The sequence below is a fragment of the Staurois parvus genome, unplaced genomic scaffold (genome assembly GCF_062004578.1).
Source record: "Staurois parvus isolate SC_StPar_1 unplaced genomic scaffold, SC_StPar_1.0 ptg000973l, whole genome shotgun sequence".
Lineage (NCBI taxonomy): Eukaryota > Metazoa > Chordata > Amphibia > Anura > Ranidae > Staurois > Staurois parvus.
Genome location: NW_028318769.1, coordinates 487,182 through 511,241, shown reverse-complemented (window position 1 = coordinate 511,241; position 24,060 = coordinate 487,182). Strand labels below are relative to the sequence as shown.

At 43.1% G+C, this 24,060-nt stretch overlaps 1 protein-coding gene across 9 annotated transcripts in view; it reads left to right on the top strand.

Annotated features, from left to right (window-relative positions):
- The first annotated feature begins 489 nt into the window (after positions 1-489).
- Positions 490-24,060, top strand: part of LOC149441566 (uncharacterized) — a 179,739-nt gene continuing 156,168 nt past the window's right edge. For 4 of the 9 annotated variants that reach the window (XM_089657167.1, XM_089657165.1, XM_089657164.1 and 1 more), the window contains exon 1: positions 680-929. In XM_089657167.1, coding sequence (XP_089513293.1) covers positions 821-929 — 109 coding nt within the window. In that variant the 5' untranslated portion in view covers positions 680-820. Of the gene's footprint in view, positions 930-24,060 lie in introns of all 9 variants that reach the window. The other 5 variants (XM_089657162.1, XM_089657161.1, XM_089657163.1 and 2 more) reach the window with 3 other exon arrangements.

The following is a 24,060-nucleotide window of genomic DNA, read 5'->3' as shown; positions in this document are numbered from 1 at the left end:
GCACACAAACACAAATGAAGACTGTACGGTACAACGGGTAACGGTTCCTTCTTATTTTTGCGTCCTGAGCCTCGGTGTATAAATGCCGCATTCTGGGTTTATAACTTTCAGGGGGCAAAAAAACAAAACTGTCCTCCTAATTAATAGTAAATATTGGTTTGTGAGTGGCGTGATAAAGACAATTAGGCGGCTTTTCTGTAGAATGTGAATCCTTGTTGTGTCCACAGGAGGAAGAGTGAGGAATTTCACATGCGGGAGGGAGAGGGACGGGGAAAGGTGTGCAGTGCCCAGATGTATGGGGAGAGGCTGGGACAAGGGGAGAGGGACCATGTGGGAGAAGACAGATGGGAGGGGAGAGGGGCCGAGACATCAAGCAGTGACAGCTGACACCAAGGGACACAGGGTGATGGAGAATGGGAAGGTAGAGGCAGGGTAGGTGACAACCAGGAGGAAAGAATTGGCAGGGAAAAGTTCTGGATGTCACCAATTAGTGACATTCGGAAGGAAAGGACTGGAGGTTAGGGGTGAATAGAGGGGAAAGTGGGTGAAAGTGGGTGTGTTTAGTGAAAGGGATCTTAGAGAGGGTCTCACCTCTGGCACCCCCCTTCGCTCTCTCCTCCTCCCCTCCCAGCGTTGGGCAGCCCTCCCCTCTCCTCCCCAGGCTGTCTGCACATGGTGTAAGTAGTGGGTTTTCAGCAGTAGCTGCAGCCTGTCCTCTCCTCTCCTCTCCTCTCCTGTCCTGTCCTTCTCCCTTGTAGCTCGCTCCTGCTGATCCTGCGGCCCTCCTCCTCTCCCCTCCCTTCCCTCGTACCTGGGCACCATGCCCCAGCCTCAACGGCAGCCCAGGAGATGCAGGGTCCCCGGGGTGCCCCCTCTCTGCAGCCTGGCGCTGCTCCTCCTCTGGCAGCTGGTGAGGACCCAGGCAGCAGGTAAGACTGGCATGCTTCATGCCATTTCTTGGGGGGCAAACTATACCAGGGAACTTCAATAGCATTTGGGTTGCATGCAACGTAGAGGTTTGCTGGCGGTGATGGCATCTGGTGGGTCTCAAAAGTGGGAATTGCAAAAAGTGCCCGGTTGCATCCTGAACGGCTGGTTCTAAGATGGCACTTCATTGGCACTATGTACCAAATTAGACTGTTATAGGCACTCCCAAGGTGTCAGTTCACCAACTGCACCCTAGTCTGCAGATTCTGAGATGGTAGTTCACTGGGATTGGCACCTAATTAGTACAATATTGGCACTCCAATGTGTCACTTTACCGACTGCATCCAAACCTGCAGGTTCTGATATGACAATCCACTGGCACTGGCACCCGAATAGTTTAATATGGGCTCACCAAGGTGTCACTTCACCGGATGCACCCAGACCTGCAGGTTCTGAGATGGAAATCCACTGGCACTGGCACCCAAATAGTTCAATATGGGCTCAACAAGGTGTCACTTCACCGGATGCACCCAGACCTGCAGGTTCTGATATGACAATCCTCTGGCACTGGCACCCAAATAGTTCAATATGGGCTCACCAAGGTGTCACTTCACCGGATGCACCCAGACCTGCAGGTTCTGATATGACAATCCACTGGCAATGGCACCCAAATAGTTCAATATGGGCTCACCGAGGTGTCACTTCACCGGATGCACCCAGACCTGCAGGTTCTGAGATGGAAATCCACTGGCACTGGCACCCAAATTGTTCAATATGAGCTCACCGAGGTGTCACTTCACTGGATGCACCCAGACCTGCAGGTTCTGAGATGGAAATCCACTGGCATTTACACCTGAGTAGTCCAATGTGGGCACTCCAAGCTGTCACTTCACCAGCTGCTCTCGGACCTGCAGGTTTTGAGACAGCAATCCACTGGCATTGGCACCTAAATAGTCCAAAATGGACACTCCAAGGTGTCACTTCACTGACTGCACCAAGACCTGCAGGTTCTGAGATGCCCATTTACTGGCACTATGCACCTAAATAGTCCATTATGGGCACTCCAAGGTTACAGTTCTATACTGAACTTTTACATTCATGATGCCATCTGCACTTCATAGCTATCCTGACGCAACTCTGGAGCATCTTGGAAGCCAAAAAGGAGCTGTCAAAATATATCAGAAAGAAATCTCTGAAACTTCAGGAACCAAATATTTGGATTATGCCATCAATAATCACCAGTTGATCTAATTATTTTTGTGCAGATGGAAAATGCAAGGGGTGCAAATCATAGATTGAAAAAAAATTCCATGACTGTTTTCACAATATGTCCATGGCTGTTAACATTTTCCTATCTGCTATTCAGCATGTCTCAATAGCTGTCATTCACTGTCTTTGCTTAAGCCAACCACTGCCAGTCCTGCAGATGGACAGAACTGGTTGGGAGGTCCAGATGACTCTTAGGAGCAGCACCCAAAGGAGACAAGTCAAGGAGCCCTTGTACCCTCAGCCTCCTGATGGTCTCACAGGATGCTCGTAGGATATTTGGGGCTCTTGAATTACAGGACAAGCACAAACCACCTGCTGTGGCTTCCTAAGCCCATTCTCCTCGGTTTTTGGTTTTTGGATGCGATCCCGTTGGTTCTTGAACTCTGTATATTTAGCTGTGTTTAAATTTAACCTTAGAACCACTGACTGTGCGGTTGGCCAGCTTGAAGGAGCTCCTGGGAGACGCTTGCATTTTTTACTGTGCAGCCTTTGATAAATGAACGCTTGTTGTAGCTTATTTGTGCATCAATCTAGCTTAAAGCCTTTGAGGGAAGATATCTCAAGAACCAAAGTTTTGCAATTGTTTAAAGCTAGGGACTGAGAATACAAACTGTGGCCAAGGAATAAGAAGCCTCAGCAATCCATATCAGGGTCTGTGGATAGCTCTTGCTTCTTTGTTGTCAAAGATTTAAGTCTTCAGAAGATTCCTATGGTGTTCTTCTGTCCAATTTTTGCTAAAATTGAGTTTCAAACTCAAGTTTTATTGTGCCAAGTGCAGTATACATCCTTAAAATGCATGTCTATAGTACACATATGAAGATGATTTGGGGGAAGAAATGTTCTGCTTACAGCCGATGCCTCAACCACCACCTGCTTTGGCTTCCTACACAGCAGTGTATTGTGGGTGTTGGGTTAGGTATGTCCTATGTATGTATAGTGGCGTGCTTGTGAATAGTGGTGTTTGTGCTGGTCCTTGTGTGTGTGGTGTGCAGGGGGAGCAGGCGCACAAGGAGCCCAGGTAGGAGCTTCATTCAGGGGATGTGAGGTATGACATGCAGTGTGGCCCCCTCACACCACGCTCACTCATATCTCACAGCAACTGGTGCGTGCACAGGGCATGTCTCCCAGACGTATTATCATGGCATATGCTCCTGAAATTTGGGGGAGGGGGAATCTGGCCCTCATTTTCCAAAAAGTGGGTGACAGTGCTGAACCAGATGGGCGTGGGCAAGCAGTTGAGAGGCCCACCTGAATACGAGCCTGAGTGTGAAAAGTTAATTTTTTTCCAGTGGTTAAATTGCTGGGGACCTTCTTCCTGAACAATGATTTTAGAATGGAAGGTTGACCATTTAGAACCCTTCTCAGTTGAAGAACAACAAAATCAAGCATGCCCTGTCAACTGGATGCTTGCAAAGCATGCTGGGATTTATAGTCCCATGGTGGCCGTAGGGTCTTTTTTTCAGTTATAGGGTTGTAGAATTTATTGATTTCTATACTGATTTATTAAAACTGAGATAAGAAATTAGAACTGTAGTTTTGGAATCCAAATTGTGTTTTGATTTTGTTGATTTCTAGACGTTTAATATTGTATTTTTGAAAAAAGAAAGTCATAACTTCACAAAAATCCCAGGAGCTTCCAAGGCAGAAATATTTTGACAAAAAAAAGCCTTCTTAACTTTTCCCTGACGTCTTCTCCCCGAGCCTAACAATGAGGATATTTTATTGTTTGACTGGCCAGATTGTGCTTTTTTTTGTTCTTTTGGTTTGTTTTTAATGAGCTCAGCACTGGCTGATGGAACAAGAAAACGTTTTATTGAGAGCTCAGAAAATTCCATGAAGGCAGAATCAAATCGCAACTGCACGAAATCATATAAAAGGTACTGGCTGGCTGGCAAGCAGGCATGCTCTCTACGAGGTGGAGACTTTTCGTCTGGCTAAGAATTCCATACCACTTACAAAATAAAGGGCAGGATCCTACAGAAAGTAACAACACATAATAAAATATTGCAGGCTCTCAGCAGAGGTGACAGTGTGCGGGTGGAACAAAGGAAGCTTTGGATCAGAACAAAGGTTCTTTTTTAAGGAACAGCTTCCAATCAGGGATGACAGCTGGGAACGGAAATCTGTTTGACAACATCAACACTTATGATATTCCAGTTGGAATACAGTAGATTGGGAGAAGAGGTAGCATCGTCCACTCAAGAATTTTCTTTAGCAGCCCAGAATTAATTAACCTTGGTATGAAACCAAGACGTGGCCAAGAACTGTGACTAGAATCTGTTGACAGAAACTTAATGAGAGCAGATCATGAAAGACTTTTTTGACACGTTTAGCTTGTGGGCACCGAAATTTGTGTCCTTAACTTATTATGACATAGATTTGCTTTGGCACCTTAAATTCTTGCTATGGTAGCAATTTCATTGCTCATACGGCTGTTATAGTATAATTTCCTTCGAGTGGCATATTTGGGTTTATCAGTAGAATATATTGGTTAGGTTTTAATTTAGAATCAGGGTTAGGGTATTAGGTTGAAATAAGGTGTCAGGATGAGATTGAGGGTTGCGCTGTGGGGTAAGGGTGTGGTTGGATAAGTTAATCTTTAAAGTTAAGGGTAGGCGATAGGTCATGATAAAGTGTCAGAGTGAGGTTAAAGGTTACGTTGAGGGGTTAAGTAAGGGGTTGGATAAATTAGGGTTTAGGGTGAGATTAAGTGTAAGGATGAGGTTAAGGGTTATATTGAGGGGTTAAGTTAAGGTGTAGAGATAGGGGTTAAGTTGTGGTTGGATGAGTTAAGGTTTAGAGATAGGGGTTAGGTTGTGGTTGGATGAGTTAAGGTTTAGAGATAGGGGTTAAGTTGTGGTTGGATAAGTTAAGGTTTAGAGATAGGGGTTAAGTTGTGGTTGGATAAGTTAAGGTTTAGAGATAGGGATTAAGTTGTGGTTGGATAAGTTAAGGTTTAGAGATAGGGGTTAGGTTGTGGTTGGATAAGTTAAGGTTTAGAGATAGGGGTTAAGTTGTGGTTGGATAAGTTAAGGTTTAGAGATAGGGGTTACGTTGTGGTTGGATAAGTTAAGGTTTAGAGATAGGGATTAAGTTGTGGTTGGATAAGTTAAGGTTTAGAGATAGGGGTTACGTTGTGGTTGGATAAGTTAAGGTTTAGAGATAGGGATTAAGTTGTGGTTGGATAAGTTAAGGTTTAGAGATAGGGGTTAGGTTGTGGTTGGATAAGCTAGGGTTTAGTGCTAGGGGTAGAGGTAAGGTTTATAGAAGTTGTCATGATGAGGTTAAGGGTTACGTTGAGGGGTTAGGTTATGGTTGGATAAGCTAGAGTTTATAGTTAAAGATACAGGTCAGGTTGAGATAAAGTGGCAGGATGAGGTTGAGGGTTACCTTGAGGGGTTTGGTTATGGTTCAAAAGTTTAAGGTTTTAAACAAGGGTTAGGTTGATCTGGTTAAGGGTTGCATTGAAGGCTTTAGAGTTAGGGGTTAGGTTGTTTTTAGGTAAGCTAAGGTTTAGAGCTTGGGGTAGGAGTTAGGGTGAGATAAAGTGTCAGAATAAGGTTGAAGGGTTGAAGGGTACGCTGAGATGTTAGGTTATGGTTAAATAAGCAAGGGTTTAGATTTAGAGATATCAGTTAGGTTGAGATAAAGTGTCAGGATGAGGTTAAGGTTTACGTTAAGGAGTTAGGTTGTGGTTCAACAAGTTAAGGTTTAGAGCTAGGGATAGGAGTTTGGTTGTGTTAAAGTGTCAGGATTATTTGAGGGTTACCTTGAGGGGTTAGGTTGCGGTTCAAAAGGTTAAGGTTTTCGAGGAAGGGTTGGGGTTAGGTTGAAAAAACTGTTAGGATGGAGTTAAAGGTTACATTGAGGGCAGGGGTGGACTGACCATTTGGAAACTCGGGCACTGCCTGAGGGCCTGGGTCAGTAGGGGGCCCCATGAGATGCCCCTGGTACCTTTTTCATAGGCTTCTTTGAGTTTGGGCAATGACACAGGGGCCCCATGATCCCCTATTGCCCGGGGGCCCCATGAGTTGTCAGTCTGCCCCTGATTGAGGGGTTAGTTTCTGGTTAACGTTTAGAGTTAGGGGCAGGAATTAGGTTGAGGTCAAGAAGAAGTCACTAAATTTTAATTTTTTTATTAACGTGGGCCGCATTACTACAACATTTTCAATGCCAAATTTGTATGGGGGATTAAAATTTACTCACATACAATTTTTAGTTGCTGAAAACTCACAGAAAGACGTAGTGCCAATGCTTCTGTGCCAAAGGCAACCACGCCAGTTTTCAGAAGCTGCACACGACATAATGTGATGGAAAGGGGTTAGTTTAGGACAGAGACAGTATGGCGTGACTTATAGCCGCTTGAAAACCAGTAATGAGTCCAGGAAATTGCAAAATATGTTGCAGCTTGCAGCTGGGGTCTTCTCCAGTAGACTGAACCTTATCAAGAAAGTTTTAGGTGACTTTTGAAATCCCCTCCCCACAAGTCAACTTTTCTATTGAATTTTGAGGGGAAAACCTCTTGTAAGGCTCCAGTGTCAGAATGTTTTTGTTCCCTCTGTCCCTTGGTGAGTTCTCAATGTTCAATCAATGCTCTACTGTCCTCGTTTCCCTACCTGTTCAGTGGGTGCCAGCGGAGAAGGAGGTGGCCTGCCGCATAGTTTGGAAGAGGTGTCAGTTGTTACAGTGAAAGGCAGTGGAGGGGGTGATAGGAGCGCAGTATGAAAGCAGAGCCTGTTTAAGCAAGCAGGGGCTCTAGATGTCCTTATTTCAAGGAAGAGAGCGATGTGTCAATCACTCCACTGTAGGGAAAGTGCCTTCGCCATCGCTGACCACACTTGTCTCACAATAAGCGTACTATATAGAATAAGAAAGACAGCAGTGTGAACACAATTAATACATATGGTGCCGTATTTTGTTTGTTTTACTAACCCGTGCCCCTTAAATGGAAGGGAGTACAGAGCAATGCAATGTGAGGAATAATAACCTTCAGACTGAGATACATCATGTAAATGAGCCTCAACTAGAATATAAGAATCTAACAGATTGCTGTGATTCATGGCCCAGTTTGCTAGTATGGGTGCGTGTATTTTTTCTCTAGTACAGAGGTCTCCAGACCCGGGCCCAAGGCTACATCCGGCCCACTACAAGATTTTATCCAGCTCTCAGCTAGTGGTGATCCTCGGTCCATGGTGTGTCCTCAATGGGAACTGATTGAGGATTAAGGTCAGCAGATGATTCCTATGGTTTCTGCTTCTGATGTAAAGGGGGTTTACAAGGTAAACCCTGATGTGGAGGGGGGGGGGGGACCTGATGTAAGGAGGGACCCTGATTGGGAGTCTGATGCACCATTGGTATTGAGTTCCACCACTGTACTTTGTGCTGTCAATTAAATTTGGCCTTCTGTAATGAAAACGACTAATTACCAATCCAGTAACTCATAACAACCAATCGGTATCCATCATTTAGTGACCTGACTTTAGCAATGGTCAATTCTGATGGGCTGGACTTAGGGATTGGCACTCTTTTTATTTGAAGAGAATGTATCTGTGTCTGTAAAGTTTTAAAACCATCAGGTCCTTGCAGTAGAAGTCAGAGTATACTCCCCTCTACAGCAGCTCATTTCTCCTACCTCACAACCATTCCATCGGTGTAGCCTCCAAAAGCCTCTTCAGCATCATGGAGTACCACCTACCATGTGCTAATTCCTCTGACCCCTATGACACTGTTGTGTCCTGTAGTGTTGAAAGAGTTGGAGGAAGGAAGAGTGGCTTTATAAGCGGCCTGCCAATGGTTAAAACCACCACTATCCACACAAAACAGTGAAATAAACTTTTGATGGCATTGGCCATTCCAAGTTGCCCCTACACTTTTTATAATGGGGCTACAGCTATTATGCCCACCCACTACCACTTGTGCTACACCATCACATGGGTACATTCCTTTCCTTAATACTTGGATGGACATAAGTTCAGTCAATTTCTATGTATTTTTAATGCTAATCGATGTATTGAGCATAGAACTGTGGTTGGCAAACAGTAAGAAAAGTCTTTAAGGAATTTAGGTCTATGTTATTAGTGTCATTAGCACCCTAATGAGGAGAGTGCTATTTGTATATTACACAACATAATGCAATTATTTATTTGGATAAGCAAGAAGGGTTATTGACAGCTAAAATGGGCAGCACAGTGGCCCAATGGCCCAGTGGTTGGCAGTTCTGCTTTGCAGCACTGGGGTCCTCGGTTTGAATTTCAGCCAGGACACTATCTGTATGGAGTTTGCATGTTCTCCCTGTTCTTGTGTGGCCATCCTCTTGATCTTCCAGTTTCCTCCCGCACCCCAAAGCCATACTGGTAGATTTATCAGCTGCTGTCCATATTAGTCCTAGTATGCAATTAAAATGGGAACATTAGATTGTAAGCTCCTCAAGGGCAGGGACTGAAATACATGTACAATATGTAAAGTGCTGAGTAAATTGTTGGCGCTGTATAAATACCTGTAATAAAAAATCTGAATAATTCTCTATGGTGAGAACTGGGACAAAACTAACCTCACCACATCCGACATAAGAATTTTGGTGCAAAAGATATTACTCATCATTGTGAATATTCTGCTAGCACCTGCACTAGCCTAAATCCAGTCATTTTGCATGCATGGTGCATTCCAATATGGAGGATCTGTAAGAGTTTAGAGGAAGTAATGGGGGAGGGGGAGTTAATGGAATCATGGGAGGAGTTACTGGAAGGGAGTTAGAAAAGAACGGGGAGGTATACAGAAATGCAGTACAAACTTGTCGTTGTTCCAAGTTAAAATGCCTGGACAAATTAGACTCCACCCTTTAGCTGCCCAAAATCCAATCTGCAGAGTCAAGGTCTAGCTGTGCCAACTGTACATATAATCCCATCCACGTGGTCAGTGGGGCTTGGGCAGGTCTGAGAAAATCAGGTTTGTTGGCAGGGTCCTTATTCAACAATCACGCCACCCTCACAAAATATGAATGATACCGGCTCCACCTGCCTCTTCCAAATGAGCGCTCTGCTTTACAGACTGAGTTAGAGTATACAGGTCACCAATCAGAAACCTGCAGAGAGAAAAAATGGATGTCTGTTACTTGAGCTGCAGGGAGTCTTGGGATTCCTACCTGTGGACATCTATGCACAATTGTTCTTTGTTTTGCAGCTGGATTTACACACTCATATCCAGGGTTAAACAACAAAAACGTGTATTTTAAATGTTATTCTGGTGCCTGTCCCTGGTATTTACCCACATTAAGTGCCTTATGGTCAGTACAGCCTTGACATGGGCTAAAGTGTTTAATCCACAAAGCTTGCAAATGACCTGAACTTAAATCAGATGTAAACACTAAAGGGCTCAGCCACAGGGGTGGAAGGCTCTACTGCCCCTCTGAAATGTGATCCATGGTGGATGACTTTCTCAGAGGCAATTTGGAGTCGGTTTAAGGAATTCAAGAGGTGATACTGCCACCTTCTGCATGCGGATTTTATGATCCCCAGGAGATTTTTTTTTTCTATCCCAGTGGGGATCTAACATTGAGCCACCGTGCCACAATCAGCGGTGACGTAGTCCTATTGACTTCATTGGACAGGTGGTACAGCCTGTGAAACCTTGCATACCAACACTGCTGCATTGTGGCCACAGCAATGTAGTCAGAACTGCATGACCATCATGCCACATTGTAGATGGGTGGAAGTGGGGAGGTAAAAATGCAAATAAACCCCCTGTTTGTACTGACCCCCCCAGTAGCAAACATACTAAGTTGCCTATCTGAGTAACATTTTGCTAAAGCACTGTGCATCATCAATTGCTGCTTTTTTTTTTAACCCCCTTCCCATCAATTGTACGCATATATGTGGCAGCATGGACTAGGTCTTATGCTGTGTTGCCAAATGTATGTGCAACTTTGTGCTGAGAGCGTGCTTGATCACGCTCCCTAGCATGGCGAATGAGCTGTCACCAACAGGTCTTGGTCTCAGAGCAATGGTTTAGAGTCAGATGGACCGCCTCCCGATCATGTGACCACTGTGATTGCCAATTACAGTGTTCATTTATTGAAGACAAGGGGCCTCCCCTGTACCCTGTTATCCTCTGTAAGAATGAAAAAGTTACAATGTATCTTTGTGGAGGCCCGTTAGAAAAAAAAGTTTGCTAAATAAAAAAATAATCATAAGATTGTTAGATCAAGGCTTGAGCTAGGTTAATGTTACCGTCAGTGTCAGTGGGTTTGGGTAGGATAAAAAAGGAAAGAAAAATGCACACCATTTTTTCTGGGCGCTACTGTGGGTACAAGCAATAAATAGTGCATGTCAGGAGTAGCATCATTTAGTATGGGTCATTCTTTGGTGGTGGGTCATGATAATGGCAAGAAATACACCGCTAAATGTAAAAAAAAATTAATAAATATATAAAATTACTATACTATCTGTACTATATATACATACATATATATTAACTACCAAATAAAGGTCCTTTGCAGTAGTAAGTAGTTGCTGCAGAGCTTCCTGAAGACTCTGAAAATGGTGAAACGCGTTAAGCCAAGAGCTTCCTGAAGAGGCTGATGATGGTGAAACTTGTTGAGGTAGGGGAACGCACACTACTTCTCTGTGTTGGGTGACCGGCAGGTGGCTTACTGGCCCTTTGCAGTAGTAAGTAGTTTCTACAAAGCTTCCTGAAGACTCTGAAAATGGTGAAACGCGTTAAGGCCAGCGCTTCCTGAAGAGGCTGATAATGGTGAAACTTGTTGAGGTAGGGGAACGCACACCACTTCTCTGTGTTGGGTAACCGGCAGTTGGCTTACTGGCCCTTTGCAGTAGTAAGTAGTTTCTACAAAGCTTCCTGAAGACTCTGAAAATGGTGAAACGCGTTAAGGCCAGAGCTTCCTGAAGACGCTGATGATGGTGAAACTTGTTGAGGTAGGGGAACGCACGCCACTTCTCTGTGTTGGGTGACCGGCAGGTGGCTTACTGGCCATTTGCAGTAGTAAGTCGTTTCTACAAATCTTTCTGAAGACTCTGAAAATGGTGAAACACGTTAAGGCCAGAGCTTCCTGAAGAGGCTGATGATGGTGAAACTTGTTGAGGTAGGGGAACGCACGCCACTTCTCTGTGTTGGGAGAGCGGTGGGTGGCTTATTGGCCCTTTGCAGTAGTAAGTAGTTTCTACAAAGCTTCATGAAGACTCTGAAAATGGTGAAACGCGTTAAGGCCAGAGCTTCCTGAAGAGGCTGATGATGGTGAAACTTGTTGAGGTAGGGGAACGCACGCCACTTCTCTGTGTTGGGTGACCGGCAGGTGGCTTACTGGCCCTTTGCAGTAGTAAGTAGTTTCTACAAAGCTTCCTGAAGACTGTGAAAATGGTGAAACGTGTTAAGGAAAGAGCTTCCTGAAGAGGCTGATGATGGTGAAACTTGTTGAGGTAGGGGAACGCATGCCACTTCTCTGTGTTGGGTGACCGGCAGGTGGCTTACTGGCCCTTTGCAGTATTAAGTAGTTTCTACAAAGCTTCCTGAAGACTCTGAAAATGGTGAAACGCATTAAGGCCAGAGCTTCCTGAAGAGGCTGATGATGGTGAAACTTGTTGAGGTAGGGGAACGCACGCCACTTCTCTGTGTTGGGAGAGCGGCGGGTGGCTTACTGGCCCTTTGCAGTAGTAAGTAGTTGCTACAGAACTTCCTGAAGATGCTGATAATGGTGAAATGCGTTAAGGCCAGAGCTTCCTGAAGAGGCTGATGATGGTGAAATGCGTTAAGGCCAGAGCTTCCTGAAGAGGCTGATGATGGTGAAATGCGTTAAGGCCAGAGCTTCCTGAAGACGCAGATTATGGTGAAACTTGTTGAGGTGGAGTTATGTAGCCATTACCGTCACTTATGGTGACACAACTTCTCCATGTTGAGAGAGCGGTGGAGGCCTACTGCTGATCGATACACTGCTGGAATTTGCTGGATGCCAGTTGGGGCACCGGACCATGTGAGTGATATATTTCATATATTTTAATTTTATTAAACTGGTTGCTCAATGATCCCATTTATGGCCTTTTATTCCTGAGCTGAGTGCACATAAGGGGACATAGAGGGAAGTGGAGATACAGATCCTGGAATTAGTACAAAGCACATATAGGCCGTTTACTGTTTGGGTCTAAAAGTCTGGTGAGTCTCAGTGTGTAAGGGAGAAGGAGTGGAACCACTGAAGAGCACCATTTGAAGAGCACTGTTTTGCATGAAAAGTGTGGAGCACATCCAAGAGTGTTGCATAGATCACTATTGGCGTTGTAGCTAGTTTTATTGATTTTGGACATTTATGGACACACATTGTTTTTTAGGTAGCATGTTATCCATGGTTTTTTATTTGGACGAACAGTATTTTATGTTTATATCTATTTAGAGTCATAGTTGTTGATGGCAGACTGATAGCTAGCACCCAATTATTTTTGTAGTAGATGCAAGGATATGTACAGTTTTACTAAGGCTAGCCATATATTATGCAATTTTTTTTCCTTCAACCATGGCTTAAAAGAAAGAAAATTGCTTGATTCCCCCATCAACACAGTCAGAGTTATTGTGCTCTCTTCCCCCCTGGCAGAACACAATGATCATAGCTGGAAACTATAGCTGCCAGCAGCGATCGAATGAAAAAAACCCGACAAGCTGGTTGTACTAAAGTTCATCGATAGATCTATTTCAGTTCAACCAGCCTGACCATAGATGGATGTAAACCCAAGCAGTTCCTGCTGAACCAGACAAATTTCAAACCATCTATGCCTGACTTAACACATGCCAAGGTTGAAAAACTGGGTTCAGGAGTTAAGGTCTGTTTTACCTCCATCATTAAGGGGTTAAATCAAGAGTTGTTTTTAGTTTCTGTAAACCTTTTTGCATCTCAGTTCTTCTGACCTCCTGGAGCTCATTTGCAACAATTCCTATCTGCATTCAGCCATGGCTGAACCATGGACCATGCCTGCGTAATGTGTGTTGAAACAATCACTTGCAGTCTCCATTGGAAGCCCATATGATGGGGTGACAACACAGGAGATTAATTGGAAGACAGGGACAATGCGTTGTCCGGTAACAGGAAGTGCCTAAAAAAGACCTTCATAGCAGGCTCACCAGACTTAATTTTAATAAAAGCAGCAGACTGAAAAAATATAAAAAATTAAGTTTAAAATGACATCACCATATTAAATTTTATGTGAGATTTTACTGTTTGGGTTTACATCTACTTAAAAAATGAAACGGCTGGGTGTGAACTGCTTTTGATTTATATTTAAAACAATTTCAGCTAATGTTCTGACCAATGATGGGAGCAGCAAAGCCAAGCTCAGCTAATGGAGGAGATGGAGCTGAGAACATCGCTTATGGACATCTGGCTGTGGTTATATAGATATAAAGGAGGATTATGGGGGAAGATATATGGAATAATATGTAGTAATAGTCTGTAGAGAGCTGTAGGAGGAATAATTTATAGGTGATATATAGGCTACAGGATTAATGGAAACATGGCGTAAGATTCATTTATAGGCCTGTGCTATAAAAGTTAAGGGGAAGGGTTATATGGAGTATTACTTAGCGCACAAGTATGATGTCATATACTGAATTTGGAAGCACAGTTGGAATTATATATATCATACCAAGTAGCATTAATAGGGGGAAATACATGGCATATTTGGAGGCATTGTGCACTGAGCAGAGTGATGGTATTGTGGAGAGGAGCTGCGGTGCTGGGAAGCCTTAGACATTCCTCATAATAATGTTTATACAATAATAATTTGGGGCTGTCGGAGCACATGATGTCTGTGTTTTCATTTCATTTTCATGACAGATTGTTTGTAACCGGAGAGATGTCTCTGCTCTTTAAATTAATGACGAGAGGGATCTGCAATGTGAAACGTCACAGAGGAAATGGCTGTGGGTGTGAGCGGGACTGAGAGCGCTCCTTTCATATACAGCATAATGCCCAGATTATAGTCTGTGTGTTGGCTCTCCTACAGAAATAGCAGCTAGGGATGTAACATAAGATGTCCGTCCATCTCTTTCCTAGTCCTAACACTCCCTGGAATGGGTCTCAGTAAGCATCCTCATCTCCTAGGTCTCATTACTCTTTTTATTCTCTCTTTTGTTCTCTCTCTCTCTCTTTTAGCGCCTTTGACTTTGCCTCCACACTTTCTTCTCATTTCCTTTGTCTTTTCTTTTTTCCTCTCCTCTGCTTCTCTCTTCTTCTCTTCCCTCCTGCTCTCTTTTTCTCTCCTCTTCTTCTCTTTGCCTTCTCTATTTTCTTCTTCTCTACTTCTTTCCTCTCTTTCTTTCCTCTCCTCTTCTCTCTTCTTCTCTTGTTATCTCCTCTCCTTCTCTCCTTTCCTCTCCTCTTCTTCTCTTCCTTCCTGCTCTCCCTTTCTCTCCTCTACTTCTCTTTGCCTTCTTTCTATTCTTCTTCAATTCTTCTTTCCTCTCCTTCTCTTCTTTCCTCTCCTCTTCTCTCTTCTTCTCCTCTTCTCTTGTTATCGCCGCTCCTTTCCTCTCCTCTTCTTCTCTTCTCTCCTACTCTGCTTTTCTCTCCTTTTCTCTTTGCCATCTCTCTTTTTGTCTTCTCTTCTTCTTTCCTCTCCTTCTCTTCTTTCCTCTCCTCTTCTCTCTTCTTCTCCTCTTTTGTTATCTCCTCTCATTCTCTCATTTCCCCTTCTCTTCTTCTCCTCTCTTCTCCTCTGTTCTCCTTTTCTTCTCTTCTCCTTTTCTTCTTTCCTCTCCTCTCCTTTCCTTCTCTCCTTTTCTTTCCTCTCCTCTTCTTCTCTTCTCCTTCTCTCTTTTCCTCTCCTGTTCTTCTTTCCTCTCCTCTTCTCTTTTCTTTTCCTTTTCTCTTCTTCTCTTCTCCTTCTCTCCTTTCCTCTTCTTCTTTACTCTCCTTTTCTCTTTTCCTCTTTTCCTTTCCTTTCCTCTCCGTCTCTCCTTTCCTCTCCTCTTCCTCTTTCTTCTTCTCTCTTTTTCTTTCTCCTCCTCTCCTCTTCTTCTCTTCTCCTGCTCTCAGTGTCTCACTCTTCCTTTCCCCCTCATTCCCCCATCTCTTTCTTTCCCCCTCTTTCTTCCTCTGTTTCTCAACCTCTTTTTGCTCTTCTCTCCCCATATCATTTTTTTTCCTCCAGCTCCCTCCCACGCTTTCTTTCTCTTTCTAACTCTCTGTCACTTTGTCTTTCTCCCTTCCCCTTCTCCGCCATCTCTTCTTTCATCCCTATCACCGTTGTTCTCTCTCTGGCCCTTTTTGTGCACTTTTTTCCCTTACTTTTTCCCACTCATCCCTTATTTTCTCTCTCTGATTCTTTTCCTCCCTTACATTCTGTCAATCATGTCTTATTTTCTCTGTCTCTCCGTATTTAACTTTCTCGCTCACGTTCTCTTTCTTTATATATTCCCATTCTATTCAGTTCTCTTTCTCGATCTTTCTCCTTTTCCCTCTCTCTCTATCCCTTCTCTTAGTATATTTCTCTCCTTTTAATTACCTCTCTCTATCCCCCTTGCTCTTTCTTTTGATTCTCTCTACCCCTTTTTTCTTTCAATGCCCTTCTTTCCCTCTTTCTCAAATGGTCTCCTCTACTCAGGGCTGGGCCAAAGGGTAGGCAGGAAGGGGTGGAAAAAAGGGCAAGACCTGCAACCTCTGCTGGTGCAGTAGTTCACAGCTGATGGTGGGGATGGGTTTTGGAGCACTTTGGCCTTTTCGTCTTGGGTGCTAAATGACCTTGTGCTGCCACTGCATCTGTTTGCCTGTTGCTTTTATTTGTTCTTTCTATACCATCCGTCCTCTCTCCATCTCACTTTTTCTCTATCTTTCCATGGTTGCACTTATGTTTCAATAATTTTACAAGCAAGCCAGAACCTTAAGCCCTCTCTTATGCAAATGTTGACTTAATTAACAAAATTGAGGGTTGGCCTGCCTCCGCACACAACCGTGTATTGGTTTTTCAACTTGATGGGCATCTTCATTGTCAACAAAAGGGTTGCTTAAGGCAGGAAGGTATGGCCAGGCCTTGACATTTGCCATGAAAGTCAAGATTTGCACATCAGGGAACCTATTTGTTTTCACCCTTTTTCATCCTTATTGCACTGCTAATCTTCTGCAGCCACTTTGTAGCCAGGTTCTGTTTTAATGCAGTTCATTGATGGGTCCATGGCATGGCATTATTTAGGACAGGTTTCTTGATGGTAACAACAATGCCTATTTTATGTGTGTTGGAAAGACAACTATTAATTTTTATCTGAAACAAGTGTTAGGCCTAATTCGCATGGGGATATCTTTTTTAAATTAATTTTTTTTGTTGAATCCAACCACAAAACCGAACAATACATAGCACTGATATCATCTACAGTCACAAATACCCCCATGCTGACTAGGACAATGACAGGAGCTATGACATTGGAGCACAAGCAACAATTTACACACCGAACAAACAATCCAACCATAAAGTGAATAAAGGCCACACATGCATATTTAAGCATACGGCCATGTGAGGGCCAAGTTTGCCAGCACAGGAAGGCAAAGGTGTTCTGTTCATCTACGTGAAGGCAGCCCCATTCATGTTAATTGACACGGCCAATGCTTAGAATTTAACATACCTGTTGGTGTGGATGTGTATGCAGCAGATCCTTGAATTCAGACAGTGTGGGTTCAGGGACCTGCACCCATGCCAACATGGATGTCAAATTGGGAGCAGTGACAGTGAGACAGCCGTTGCCTCCAAGTTGACATGAATGGGACTGTCTGCATGGGGATGCATGGAACACCTGTGCATCCCTCTATGGGCAAAGATGGCCCTCACATGGTTGTACACTTAGGTACACCCAGGTGAACACTTAGGTACACCCAGGTGAACAAGGCCTTACAGGGTAATGAAGGCAAACAGTTGGTAAACAGTTGTCGCCTTCCAGCAGAAAGTGCCAGAATGAAGGCCCTACATTGCAGAAAGCTAATATGTGATAATAATAATTGAGTTTAAATATTCCTTTTACATTTTCCCAACAGTATAGATATCCCTGGTAAAAACAATAAAATTCAGATATATTTTGAACCATATAATATATCTATGTGTTATTTAGGTCTATGTTCTGTTAAAACAATCATATTCTTGCATTGAAACTAGGTGGTCAAATGCTCATCAGCAGAAACACGTGGTGATTTCCAGGAATGATGGCAGGAGTCCTCCCTGTGGCCATATATGGTTACCTAATGTAAGGTGTTACTATGGGGTCGATTTACTAAAACTGAAGAGTGCAAAATCAGGTGAAACTGTGCATAGTAGCCAATGAACTTTTAACTAGTTCAATTAAGCTTTGACAAAAAAAAAAATGGAAACTGATTGGTTTCTATGCAGAGCTGCACCAAACTGTGCACTGTCCAGTTTTAGTAAATCAACCCCATTGTGTTGCAGGACTTCAAAAATGTTTTGTTATTTATAATTACATACTGCATTTTCTGATATGTGCCATGGAATTGTATGACCTAAGGTAGTAGAATGCCATACACCAACCATTCTCACCTAGGGTTCTATGGAATCTTAGGATTCCTTCAGTTTTTGCTAATGAGTTTTTGAACTATAGCTTATTGACCTCCCATCTCATGGCATGACACCAATGATCTTTTTGGCTATCTGTCAGTGTCATTCTGACCACCACTGTAAGGTTTGCATTATTCATCCTGACCACCTATGTAGGGAGAATTTTTCCTATTGACCCCCAATGAACTGGTTTTAGTAAGCGTTCCCTGACAGCCTAAAATTATTTTAGGAGTTCCTCTGGAGTTAAAAGATTGAAAAGATTAACATATGCTTTAGAAGAAAGCATTATTCTGCTCCTCACAGCTTTTTGGCTGGTGTCTACATCACTCACTAGACTACTATGCTCTAGATTTTCTTTTCTGTTCTTGTCTTGCTTGTTATCATTATGAAAAGCATAGCTATCAGAAAACGAGAGCGGTTTTTGACAGCAATGAGAAGCTGTGTCAAGATTTTATTTTGGAAACATGGTTCAGAAAATCACACGGCTTTACCTGTGGTGTTATTCCAAAGCGATCTTCTCTGGGTTGTCGCCATGTTCTTCTATGCAGGCCATTTAGAGAGAACCTTACCTGACCTTGTGATTCATATGCCTTCTTGACTGTAGTCTATTGATAGTCTAGACAGATGACTTATGGGCTGTACCAATATTTATGAGGATTCAGGGTGTGGAATCTCTGGCTGCCAATGCTTTGATTATGTCACCAGCTCCTAGTGAACTACTCGTAAGCCTGAACACTGGTTTCACATAATATGCCTTGAGCCTCCATTGGTATGGGGTGGTAAGTACATCCACTATATTATCTGGATATTTATTAAATATCTTTACAAAGAACAAAGATGAGCTGAAGCCCCTTAGCAGCCAGAGGTCAACATTCAGAAGTGTATGGTAGCCAGACTAGTGGATGATTATCCCCAATTGGTTGTGATGCTTTACACCTGCACTAGTTAAAGTGGAACTATGCCCACTCTGGAACTTAAAGCTATGTTAACAGTTTTACTGGGATTGTTAAAAAGACAAGAATGCTGATATATTTACTCCTGCTTAAGAAAATGCTGCTTTGGGTACCCTTCAGCAGTGGTACCATGATCAAAAGCCTAGGCATCGCATCACATCAGAGTTCTGATTGGCTGGTCAATAAAGACCATGTGCTGTTGATCGCTTGGTTGATACAGGAGAAGCCTGAAGCAGGATTGTCTTCTGAAAAGTAAGGTTCTCAGCCCTTATATTACTAGTTTATTATCCATCTCAGCAAGACTGGTAACATAAAAAACTCTTCCCTTTGCCTTTCTCTGCCACTTTCAGACTTTACCTCATCCTGAACTTCCCAGCCTGCTCATGTCTAAGGATACTTCACCTTTCCGGGAGCCATCATATTTATGATTCTACATGTGTTGGTTCCCTAGAGTACAATTGACATCCCTTCTCCTGTAGAAGGTTCATTATACTCCACAACTGGCGCATTGTGAAGCATTGGCTAGCTATGTTCCTGAGCAGACAAGAGTGTTCAGAGGTATGTCTGATATTTTAAACACAAAATTGTAGGTAAAGAAGGTAAAGAAGGGGCATATGGAACTTGATTTCTCAGGACAGTTTTCCTTTAAATCAAATTTTGCTAATAGGTGGGCTTAAATTTCATTTGTTAATTTTGTTGGCCTTGAGTAAGTGGTCTATTAATTTTGGGATGGCAGTTCTGTGTTTGCGGTTAGATTTACTTTGGCTCTCAAAAAAACCCAGTAGAAAGGGCACATAAATGACAGAGGGAAAATCCAAAAATAATCATCTGGTGATTCATTTGGAGTCATGAATTATAGCTGTAGTGTGATTAAATGCTATGGGTTACTGTTACTGCACATTACCCTTGGGAAGGTAAGATATTTGACATACCTTTATAATAATAAAATAACAAAGACTGCTTCTCTGAAATGTGCATTGGCTAACTGTACATTTTTATGTACTGAACAGACACCTTCAGTGCTGGCCTCTTTGCGGTGGAGCAGTTCTGGTGAGCTGGGAAAATATATCCCATAAGGTCAGTTCTGATCCTAAGATCTTTTAGCAAGGTGTAGAATGTTGGCCAGGCCCCAAGAATCTGTTTTAACAGCAGTCAGATTGTCAGATTTGCTGTTGCTTGTGTAGTTTGGGTCTTAATCAATCTCAATCTAAATAAAACTTTATGTCATATGAAGAAGATTGACAGCTAATCATTTACAATATGGTGGTACCATGCCATCATTAACTAGTCCAACATTTTCCAAAGCAAATATACAGTCGCATTTCACAAAGGCTACAGAATAAATCTCCTTAAGAGAAGAATGGGTCAGTTAATCTTACAGGTACAGTCCAACCAATAGACATAAAAGGGTGGTCCAACACGTAGAACCCTGCCAGACCAAGACACATTATAGTTTAAGCATTGCGGAGAACTTGGGCTTAAGAAAAAAAAAAAAAACCCTCATACTGACCTAGGTGGATGCAGCATCAGTTCGATGCTGCATCTTTCCCTTGCTGCCTCTGAGACCAAGAACTGAGTAATCAAAGACCTCTAAGTTCTTCAGTGAGTAAAGAGCGGTGACTGGCTCTCTGCTCTGCTCCTCCAGCACTCACTGGGCTGTGGAGGGGGCAGGAGTGGCTGGCTCAATCTCCCACTGACGTGCTGAGAGGCTGAGTTAGGCTGCTGAGTTGATCCCAACTTGAATCCCAAAGTCAGGATCCGTGCAGAGCCTGGGCCGGCTCAGTGACGTCAGCTGACAGTGGGCTTTAGCCCACTGTCGGATTAAAGCAGATCACAGTGCACTCCAGTGATCATTAGGAAAGGTATGGCCAAAAGAGCTTTGGCCCTACTTCTCCTTTAAGTGGGGCAGCACAGTGGCTAAATGGTTATCACTTCCGCCTGGCAGTACTAGGGTCGTCGGTTCGAATCCCAACCACGGCACCACCTGCCTGGAGTTTGCATGTTCTCCCTGTGCCTGCGTGGGTTTCCTCCGGGTACTCCGGTTTCCTCCCACACTCCAAAGACATGCTGGTAGGTGAATTGGATCCTGTCTAAATTGTCCCTAGTATGTGTATGTATGAATGTAAGTTAGGGACCTTAGATTGTACGCCCCTTGAGGGTTAGGGACTGATGTGAATGTACAAACAGCACCTCCTGCCTGGAGCTTGCATGTTCTCCCTGTGCCTGCGTGGCTTTCCTCTGGGTCCTCAGGTTTCCTCCCACACTCCAAAGACATGCTGGTAGGTTAATTGGATCCTGTCTAAATTGGCCCTTGTATATGAATGTGAGTTAGCGACCTTAGATTGTACACACCTTGAGGGTTAGGGACTGATGTGAATCTATAATATATATGTAAAGCGCTGTGTAAATTGACGGCGCTATATAAGTACCTGAAATAAATAAATATATAAGTGGAGAAGAAAGGGAAGATAGAGTAAGAGCTTGGAGTGGTCTCCAAAGGCAGGAACATGCTTTTAGCCTACCTGATGGTTAATTTTCCCGAGAGCAGGTGGCCATTGTTAGGAGGTACTGGTGACTAAACCATAATATGGCCATAGTAAATCCTCTACAAGAGAAGAAAGGGCTCCATCGTAGGGCCATCTCATGATTACACAGAAGCAGGGGCGGACTGACCATTTGGAAACTCGGGCAGTGCCCGAGGGCCCGGGGTCAGTAGGCGGCCTTGTGAGATGCCCCTGGTACCTTTTTCATAGGCTTTTTTGAGTTTGGGCAAGGACACACGGGCCCCATAATCCTCTATTGCCCAGGGACCCCATGAGTTGTCAGTCCGCCCCTGCACAGAAGTCCTTTATCCCTTTTGATTGGGGATATTTACCTACATTTCCTGTGCACATTGCCTGAAATATTCCCAACATCTCCTTTTCACACTAGCACATAATGACCTGGAAATTAAAATGTAGTTTGGTCATTTACTGCTGCTTATTTTCTTCTGCAGAAAGGCACCAGATTGCTGGAGGAAGCTGCCAACTTGCCACGATGTTTCCTGGTAGTTTGGTGGCTTACAATGCTACTTTGTTGAGTACCAGCTATTTCTGGCAATGAAGATCAGAAATGCCTATGTATGTTTGAAGAACTGCAAAGGAAATATTCAGAAATTTACAGTGACAGGTTTCTGAAGTATTTTTGTAGAAAAAAAAACAGAAATTTCATACAGTCTTTCCTTTCTGTCATTTTGGCTGGTTCTCCAGGCAGCCAGGTTTGTCCTGTAACAGTACCTGAACTCCCGCAGCTGCAGATAAAAAAAAAAAACACAGTTGGCGGGGTGTCAAAGCAATGGCATTTACTGGTCAGAGATGAGATTGAATGTGTCAAATAGCAGAGAAAGTCCGTGCCACATAACCACTTATGCTAAACCCATATGGATCTAATTCCAGAGATACACATTGCTACTGTTTTCCCCTTCGGTTTTCCACTGCCTGGTCTAGCCCCCATAGGCTGATGATTCAGGATCCAGTCGTAGAACTAGGGCACTGGGTTGGGGGCTGCTAAACAATGCGAGTTTTATTAGTGAAGAATTGGGTGTGTTTGGGGTGCATTGCTGCCCTCACTTCAGAAAAGGCCACTTTTGAAATGGAAATGCGTTGAGTTTCCTCAGCTTGTGTTCCTGCGAGCGGTAAGGACACCCTCTGTCTGTGGCCGGGCGAGGACTTGTACAGAGGGCTCATTGTGTGTCTGGATGTATGTACAGTGCCCCCTTCTCTTCTGTTTATTAAACGGATTCAGTTTGGGTGAAGCTGGGGGGCCTGAAGCCCAGGGAGCGAGAGAGGTAAATATTTAGTTTGGTTTTAGAAAGTATGTGTCAGAACTAAGAAGATAGCTTTCAGAATCTATGAGCGGCCTGTCTGTGAAATAGTCACTGAGTGTGAGACGGGCTTGTCCTCTGATACAGACTATAATAGGCTTTTATTCCAATGGAAGAAGAGCTGATTTGCAATGATCCACAGCCCCCTAATCAGATGGCTGCAGTTTACTGGCAAGAAGGTTTTTGATTGGCTGCTGTTCACAATGTCACTCTTTGTAGTTAATCAAACACAAGTCAACTTATTTTTTTTTTATTCATGTAAAAGTTACTCTTATGCAAGCTGTACATGCAACGGTTTGTGGCATACCATTATAAACTGATCAGCCATAACATTATGACCACCTGCCATAATCCGCCACCATCCAACTGCACTAGACCTCTGAAGGTATGCTGTGGTATCTGGCACCAAGCCATCGGTAGCAGATCCTTTAACCTCCCTGGCGGTATGATTATTTCCGATTTTTGGTGCTGAAAGCGGTACCATTTTTTTGCATGGAAATATGTAGTTTTTTATTGTAGGCTGTAATTTTTAGGAATAACTCACTGAAATCTGTCCAAACAAGAGTCTAGTAAACATTCCGGATATGATAAAACTTGAAACACGAAATCATAAATTATAATTTAATTAATAATCATAAAAAATAATAATATAATAATAATATATTTAATTCAATAATATAATCAAACCAAAAACACTGAAATTTGAAATACAGAGGCAAATTCGCACATCACTGAGCAAAGTCGCAAAATCGTTTTCAGTGTCTGATGAGGAATTTCCCCACAAATCATTATCACTCAATTCTGCAAGTGGTTCTAATTTACTATCGCTGTTCTCTAGCCGGTCTAAAACCGCTTTTGACATAAAGGGACGCTTTTTGGTGCTGAAAGCGGTACCATTTTTTTGCATGGAAATATGTCGTTTTTTATTGTAGGCTGTAATTTTTAGGAATAACTCACTGAAATCTGTCCGAACAAGAGTCTAGTAAACATCCCGGGTATGATAAAACTTGAAACACGAAATCATAAATTATAATTTAATTAATAATCATAAAAAATAATAATATAATAATAAATTTAATTCAATAATATAATCAAACCAAAAACACTGAAATTTGAAATACAGAGGCAAATTCGCACATCGCTGAGCAAAGTCGCAAAATCGTTTTCAGTGTCTGATGACGAATTTCCCCCACGAATCATTATCACTCAATTCTGCAAGTGGTTCTAATTTACTATCGCTGTTCTCTAGCCGGTCTAAAACCGCTTTTGACATAAAGGGACGCTTTTTGGACGCCATGGACTTTTCTAAGTTTCCAGGCAGAAAGAACAGTCAAAATGTAGGCAGGGCGCCGGACAAAGCACTCAGGACAAAATATATGTGAAATGCATTGAAACAGCAATGTTTTACTATATAATAATCATTTTAAAAAAAATGAAATTTTTTAAAAATTTCAAATTTGCCGCCGGTTCTGGCGCCCGTACGTCCCGACGTCACAGGGAC